The 8,570-nt window shown below is 41.2% G+C and overlaps 1 protein-coding gene across 1 annotated transcript in view; it reads left to right on the plus strand.

Moving 5' to 3' along the window:
- LOC103743548 (ryanodine receptor 2-like) overlaps positions 1-8,570 on the plus strand; it is a gene marked incomplete at its 5' end in the record, with an annotated part of 111,152 nt that overhangs the window by 60,326 nt on the left and 42,256 nt on the right. Inside the window, 3 exon segments of the mRNA XM_029569232.1 lie at positions 488-593; positions 3,238-3,381; positions 6,223-6,496. Coding sequence (XP_029425092.1) covers positions 488-593; positions 3,238-3,381; positions 6,223-6,496 — 524 coding nt within the window.

The following is an 8,570-nucleotide window of genomic DNA, read 5'->3' on the forward strand; positions in this document are numbered from 1 at the left end:
CTGTCCTGGAACTCACTATGTAGACCAGGCTGGCCTTGAATTCACAGAGATACACCTGCCTCTGCCTCCCGAGTGCTGGGACTACAGGCGTATGCCACCACGTTTGACTAGAGTATAACATTTTGTAAAAGAAAAGGAAACATTGACATGATCACATGACTGTCTTCCATCCCATTAGACTTTGGAGGATTTGACTTGTTTGTGATTCCATACGCTGGGACTACAGGCGTATGCCACCATGTTTGACTAGAGTATAACATTTTGTAAAAGAAAAGGAAACATCGACATGATCACATGACTGTCTTCCATCCCATTAGACTTTGGAGGATTTGACTTGTTTGTGATTCTAGTTTAATTGATCAATAGTTGATTGTAGGTATTTTGTGCACATTTGAAAAGAGCTTTCTATGGTTTGGTTTTACCTTTGAGTGTTTTCCCCAGTGCATCTGTCCCTCATGATTCCTCCCCTGTGACTTTCATCCTCCAGATCAACATGCTTCTCAATTTTAAGGATGACAAAAGTGAATGTCCATGTCCCGAAGAGATCCGAGACCAACTCCTGGACTTCCACGAGGACCTGATGACACACTGTGGTAAGGTCATTGTTCTGTCTGATCTCTGTTGCTGTGACAAACACCATGACCAAAGGCAGCTTAAGGAATGAGAGGATTTATGTGGCTTATGCGTTCAGGTCACAGTCCATTACTGAGGGAAGTCAGTGCAGGAACTCAAGACAGGAGCTTGAAGCAGAGACCACGGAGGATGCTGCTTGCTGGCACTCCCTCTGGCTCATGCTTGGGAGCTCAGCTAGCTTTCTATACCTCCAGGACCACCTGCCATGGGCCAGAGACTCCTACATCAGTTAACAATGAAGACACTCTCTCACAAACATGCCCACAGATCAACTTGACAAAGACACATACTCAGCTGAGACATTTTTTCCAGGTGATTCTGGGCTGTGGCAGGTTACAGTTAGTGCTGACTAGGACAATCATCTTGAGTCATTGCCCTGACTACTCTATCTACACTGGGGCAAAATTAAGCAAGTATGTGATAGGTCTGTTAGACAGTCTGATAATAATATATTTATTATGGCAAAAGGGTTAGCTGTCATTGTGTCATAAGCCAGGAGGAGCAGGAAAATCAGAGAGGCAGGACAATGGAGCCACAAATGACCACAGTTCTTTCCCTCTTGGCAGGGAAGGAGACATGCTGGTGGCACATCCATGGGGGGTTGGGGGGGTCTGTCTGATCAGTGTTGGGAAAATCTCTACTGTTCAAGATGATACATTGTAGAGATTTTCTATACAACAGAAGCCTGCCAGAACTGTGTGTGTTCTTAAAACTGTGTGAAAGAGTGGCCCTCCTGTTAAGTATTCTTACAACACAAACCCAAAAAAGAACAAATAACAATATTATTAGTAATAATAATAAAAACATGAGGAACCTTACAGGTCATGACTTTATGAGTACTGCTTTGATTAAGTGATTGGCTTCATGGGTGTGCGTGAATGTCCAAATGCATCAAATTGCATATAGTAAATATGAGTAACTTTTACCTGTCAATTGTACTTCAACAAAGATATTTTTAAGAAAGAAATTTGATCCCAGTACTAGATAAACTGGTTGAAGATGCACCATTTAGGACCGACTTAGGAAATCTTGCATATTTCTTTTTAAAATAATGTCTAGGAAACTATATATTGCCATATGTCAACAACTATAAGAACTTTTAAAATGCAAGACTTTAGCTGATCTAGATGTGTATTTCTGTGCTCCATTATGAAATGATGTGATTATGGTTTGTGATTTAATGAAGGGCAATGAATTGGTCAGTTTCTTTTTCAGTGATGTGGAGAGACAGATAAATATGACTATGTAGAGAGGTAGATAGATGATAGATACATAGATAGATTAATAGAAAGTTAGATAAATAGATTATAGATACATAGATTAAATAGAAAAGTATGTAAATAGATGATAGATACAGAGCTACATAGATAGATAAATAATGGAAAGGTAGCTACTTGATAGATGATAGATGATAGGTAGATAGATAGGTAGGTAGGTAGATAGATAGATAGATAGATAGATAGATAGATAGATAGATAGATAGATGATACATAGGTGATAGGTGATTGATAGATATATGATAAATAGATGATAGATAGAAATATATACATACATAAACAGATGATAGATGATGAGATAGATAAATGATAAATAGGTGGTAGGTGATTGATGGATATATGATAGCTAGATGATGGATAGATAGATAGATGATAAATGATGATGGATAGATAAATGAGAAATAGATGATAGATAGATAGATAGATAGATAGATAGATAGATAGATAGATAGATAGATAGGTAGATAGATAGATAGATGATAGCAATTGTATCAGTAAGGTTATGTGTATCTCATTTTAGAAGAGATTGAGAATAACACATTGGGTGCTGGTGACATGGCTCAGCAGTTAGGAACACTTCTTGCCCTTGCAGAGTCCCTGGGTTCAGTTTTCAGCACCATATCATGAACTCTCAGATGCTGTAACTCCAGTTCCAGGGGATCTGACACCCTCTTCTGGCCTTCATGAGCATCAAGCACACACACACTGAACACACATACGTGCAGGCAAACACTCATAAACATAAAGGTATCTTAAAAAAATAGAATGTTTTATATTAATTTTATGAATGATAAAACCACTAAATGCCTAAATGTCATGCCACAAATATATTATCAAAAAAGTGATATGTTAAAATGGCAGAATTATTGCTACAGATGGGAAACATCCCCTGGTTTGGGACACCTAATCATGTGTGTTCTCTCTACCTCTCAAGTTATGGAAACACTGACATATTTGGAAGGAAGGGAAGAGGGTGGAAGTCCTGGGGTTTCCAGGCAGGGAGGAATAGAGGTCTAGACAAACAACAGTGAAGACAGTGATGCTTACAGTCAAACAGCAGATGGATCTTCACTCCTGAGAGCCTTTTGCTCTTGACTTGCTTTGAATTTTATCACAGTTGTTGGCATGACAGGTACAGAGGAGGGGAGAGAGGGGGCAAAGAAACTGCTTAAGTGAATCACGTTTGAGCACTGTTGGGTGAGACTGCCTGGGATGGGCTCTGAGGCATTTGAGACTTTTCTGGAAGCTGTGGAGAGAAAGGTTGCAGAGCCCGAGACTCGTTCCTCACCAATTTTTCAGATATTTTGTCTTCTCCCTCTTGGTGCAGGGATCGAGCTGGATGAGGATGGCTCGCTGGATGGAAGCAATGATTTAACCATCAGAGGCCGTCTGCTGTCCTTGGTAGAAAAAGTGACCTACCTGAAGAAGAAGCAAGCTGAAAAGCCAATTGCAAGGGATTCCAAGAAGTCCTGTAAGCATTTGAAAGTGCCTTAGCCCAATGCCACGGCCGTGACATCTGTTTATCCTGAGAATGAACACTACACTCAGCAAGGGAGATGACGGAGATCCCAACTTCCAAGAATGGGCTTCTGAAGTCCCTTCCTATAGAACTCAGAAGTAGGCAGCTTCTGGAGGGAGTTCCCTGGAGAGCTAACAGTTCAGGTGTTAGGTCATAGACTGTCAAGACAAGGTGTGGGGCTTGGGAGATAACTCATTCAATAAAGTGCTTGCTGTGCAAGCGTGAAGACCCAGATTTGGATCCCCAGCACCCATGTAAAAACCAGTGACACAGCCTGTAATCCTGGAGGGGCAGAGACAGAAGGACCCATGGGGCTTGCTGGCCAGGCCATCTAGCTGAATCTGTGAGCTCCAAGCTGATGACAGTCCCTGTGGTAAAAAATACAGTGGAGCCGGGCATGGTGGTGCACACCTTTAACCCCAGCACTCTGGAGGCAGAGGCAGCCAAATCTCTGTGAGATCAAGGCCATCCTGGTCTACATAGTGAGTTCTAGGCACCCAACATCAACCCCTGCCCCCCCATATATACACACTGTACATATGTACACATGTACTTACATATGAACATGAACACAAAAAGGGAATAATTTAGTTTTCATAGGTATATATTGTATGTAATTTTATTATTATTATTATTTTTCTCTTTTTGAGACAGGGTCTCCCTGTAGCCCCATCTGTCCTGGAACTCACTGTGTAGACCAGGCTGACCTTGAACTCACAGAAATCTGCCTGCCTCTGCCTCCCGAGTACTGGGATTAAAGGCATGTGCCTCTATTTTTTAAATAAAATTTTATTGAATTTTTGTGTACTTTATACATAAAATCATCTTTATACCCCTTCCCCTTTGGTACCCTCCCATAAATGACTATGTCATATGAAACCTTTCCCTTTAAGGTTAAATAGGAACTATCTATAGCTGTATTTTGGTTATCAATCTTTTCCCAAAGTATGTATTTCTGGTTCATTATACCCTATTTAACTAAGAAAAGGGGCTACTGATCCTTGACCCCAAATAAACCGCCTTCTGCCCCGAGTTCTACAGAGGTGGTTCTTCCTTCCTGAAAGTGTTGTGGACCCTTTGTGGGTTTTTTTTTTCTTTCTGTTATTGTTTTGCTTTTTTGAGACAGGGCCTCACTGTATAGTTCTAGCTGGCCTGAAACTCACAGAGAGCCTCCAGCCTCTGCCTCCCAAGTATTGGGATCAAAGGCCTGGAGACCATGCCCATCTGGGATCTCAAATCCCTAAGGTTACACTTCTGAGATCTGCAATTTTAAGATAATGGAACTGGCTTTTTAAGGACTCTTTCTGGAAAATAAGAAAACCATACCAAAACTTTATTAGTTTTAGAAAAAAATCTTATTCATCTTATTATTCTAAATTTATTCTTCTAAGACATGACAAAATTTGAAGCAGGCCATCTTCAAAATCAGAGTTTTTAAAATTTCTTATGAATCATACTTATTGGGTTCATGACCTCAGCGGTTAACATAACAGCAAGATCTTGAGACTTAGGGAAATATATTGACTTTTTTTGGGGGGGTGGATAAATTTGGTAGATGTTCCTTAAATACTTATTATGTTACTATTATGTTAAATACTTATTATATTACTTATGTTACTATTCTTCCTTAAATATCTAGGTACAAAATAAACAACTTCTTTTGAAGTTAGTGTATTAATGATAGAAATGCAGTGTCTATGTATCACTATCTACTTATCAATCACCTCAATTCCAACTTAAGTTTGGTAATTCTACTCATTTTAAGATGTTTGGCTATTTCTGTCACTTTCATGGCCTATGCTCCTTGTTATACCACAGATAGCCCTGGAGTCTTATGTCTGGCATAACTTTTCAGATCAGTACAACTTCACAATCAAATATGTTCAGAGACATTTTAAGTGACAGTACAGGACCCCAATTTAAGTAAAAACATACTGATATGATCAGTCTTACAAATGAGTTAAACAACCACTACCTGAGTTTTCTGTGATTGACCTTTGGAGATGGAATGATATCATCTCTTCAGGGAGAAAATAATGGAACAAAGCAAATACAGCTAAAGGTCAGGCACCTTGTGTTTGTGGTTGTACTTCCATTGGTGTATGGACTGTGAACAGTAATCCAAAGTGCTTGTGTGTTAATTTCTTTTCTATTCCTGTGGCAAAATACCCAGACCAAAAGCAAGTTAGGGGAAAAGGGCTCCTTTCGGATCACCACTCCAGAGGGGATACTGTCCGTCATGGTGAGGAGAGTGGTGGGGGGGAGGTAAGGCCAGGGGTCACCTTCCATCCACACACAGGAAGAAGAAAAAGGACCACAGGATGTGGGGCAAGGCTATAAAACCCCAAACCTGCTCCCAGTGATGTACTCCCTCTAACAAAGCTCTCCTAAAGGTTCCATAACCTTCCAGACAGCACCACCAACTGGGGCCGAGTGTTCAACAACATGAGCCTCTGCCCCATTTCTCATTCAAACCACAACTGCCTATAATTTTGTAACAGCTTATTTAAATTATGAGAAATTCCTTTAGGTGAGAGTGCATATATATTTTTTTAAATTATATATTACGTGTTTATTAGGGGTACAACTTTTATTATATTTTTTAAATCTTACTGATCTCTATGGAAATAGTGCTAATACTTAAATTACATTTATAAAGAATATTGGACGTGTCTTTGCAGTGTCCTGGCCTTTGAAGTTTGTGTGTAAATGGCAGTACCAGTTTGAGGGTATGGGTTGCGCAGCTGATATGTCTTCTTACTGTTTGCTTTCCCACACAAACCTTCCATACAGCCAGTCTACAGCAGCTGATTTCTGAGACCATGGTCCGGTGGGCTCAAGAGTCTGTCATTGAGGACCCCGAGCTGGTGAGGGCCATGTTTGTGTTGCTACATCGGCAATATGACGGCATCGGAGGCCTAGTCAGGGCACTGCCGAAGACCTACACCATCAACGGCGTCTCTGTGGAAGACACCATCAACCTGTTGGCATCTCTTGGCCAGATCCGTTCTCTCCTGAGTGTGAGGATGGGCAGAGAAGAGGAGAAGCTGATGATTCGTGGACTAGGGTAAACTCTGGAACCATGGCAACTCTGTCTTCTACATTTCTTCTGGTTTTCCTTTTTTATTGAGCTTTTAAATTTTTAGACATTTCCCACTCAAATCCAGACCCCTTCCCCAATCCATGCCTCCCCCTACTCTCCCACCAAACCCTCTGCACTCTGCCATACATGCTGAGTCCTATTCATTCAGGTGTTTGTACCCAAATGCCCTTCAGTGTAAATGCGTCCACTGTCTAGTCAGCCCATCCAGTGGTCGTGTGTACGTTATACTCACTCTCATCCAGCAGCAATCAGTCTCAAATAGTTCTCAATCTAGTGCTGGCCCACCACCTATTTCTCACCACCCCTTTGGGCCCTTGTTTAATTGAGCTGACATGGGTCCCATGCTCAATGCCACCACTGCTGCAGGCTCACATGAGCAAGCCTCTAGTGGCCTGGAAGCTTCCACCTCCCTGTGTTCATGAACCAGCCCTGGCTCTTAAAATCTTTCTGACTCCTCTTCTGCACTGGTCCCTGAGCCATGGGTGGGTGAGGTTCCATGTAAGAGTCCTGTCTTACACTCCACAGTCTCTTATTCTCCAAAACTTGGCCAATTGTGGCCTTCTGTGTGTATCGCATGCACCCTGATGTACACGGAAGCCTCACTGATGAGAGTTGAGGGGTACATTATCCCTCTCTCTACCCCTTATTCCATTTCTGGTTTTTATTGAGTTAGTGATACTATAGATGCATTACTGCAAAAGCACTCTCTGGATTATATAATTATTTTAGATTATGTTTCTAAGACAAATAAGAAAGCTGGACTATGCAAGCTGAAACCAGGCAAAATCCCAACGTAGACATAGGGAAGTGGATTAAGAAATCCAACCCCAACCTAAGGAACTTCTGGCAAGTAATGGCTACAGTGAGGGGGAAAGACCATGTCTTCAAGGGATGGGACTCCTGGAGGGCCCAGTGGATGGATCCACACTGAAGGACATTGGAGGACATGCCTTATACACTATAGGCGGTATCATACATGTAAGAGAGTTCATTAAATTGGGCTGGGGAAGTTGGGGGAGATAGGGAGAAGGGAGCAGATCTAAATGTCATCAAACTACATTGGATGAAAATCGCAAAGAAATCAATTAAAATGCAAAAAAATAAAATAAAATAAAAATCTGATTACTGAGTCATGGGCAACCTATTGGGAGGTTCATCCCTGAAGAGAGCTGACTTTTCCTCTCTCAGCAGCTGGCCACAGCCTGGAGCTCCTCATCTAGGGCTCTGGCTTTGTGCACCCTCCCCCCATCCCTGGTGTGGTCATGTGCAGGTCTGGTGCAGGCAGCCATAGCTGTTGAAAGTTCATGGGTTCAACATCCCTGTCATGTCCTGAAGATGTTTTCCACAAAATGGTAACTTTTTTTGTTGAACATGTAAAATCAAAGAAAAAAAAAAAAACAGTTGCTTATTGACAGATTAGATGCTAACATGGTATGACACGCAGCAGCTAGTGCTGAGTATTGCCTCTCAGATCCTCAGGAACAGTTATATTAAAAAATAAGCACACAGTAAAGTCTGTGGTATGGATAAAAAAACATTGGCCAGGAGAACATCAAAAGAAAACTTGTTTCTATCCATTGAGTGTTGGAAAAAGGGGAAGGGGACCAACTTCTGAGGGTTTAACAGTTTATATTTTGTCATTTAGAAATCAAAGATTATAAGGGGCTGGAGAGACAGCTCAGTGGTTAAGAGCACTGACTGCTCTTACAGAGGACCTGGGTTCATTTCCAGCACCCACATGGCAGCTATGAACCATCCTTAACTCCAGTTCCAGGGGAACCCGAAACCCTCTTCTGACTTCCGAGGTATTGCCTGACACAGGTGCACTCACATACATGCAGGCAATACACTCATAAACATTAAATAAAAATAATAAATAAAATAAAAATTAAAAAAAGAAAGTAAAGATTGTACTCTACTTTCAACAAGGAGATAAACAAACATACTTCCCTGTGATCATTAGAAGGCCTTCTAAAGTTGAGGTTAGGAAGGCAATACACTCATGCACATAAAATTTAAAATATATAGTAAATTAAAT

The sequence above is a fragment of the Nannospalax galili genome, unplaced genomic scaffold (genome assembly GCF_000622305.1).
Source record: "Nannospalax galili isolate Female #2095 unplaced genomic scaffold, S.galili_v1.0 scaffold562, whole genome shotgun sequence".
NCBI lineage: Eukaryota > Metazoa > Chordata > Mammalia > Rodentia > Spalacidae > Nannospalax > Nannospalax galili.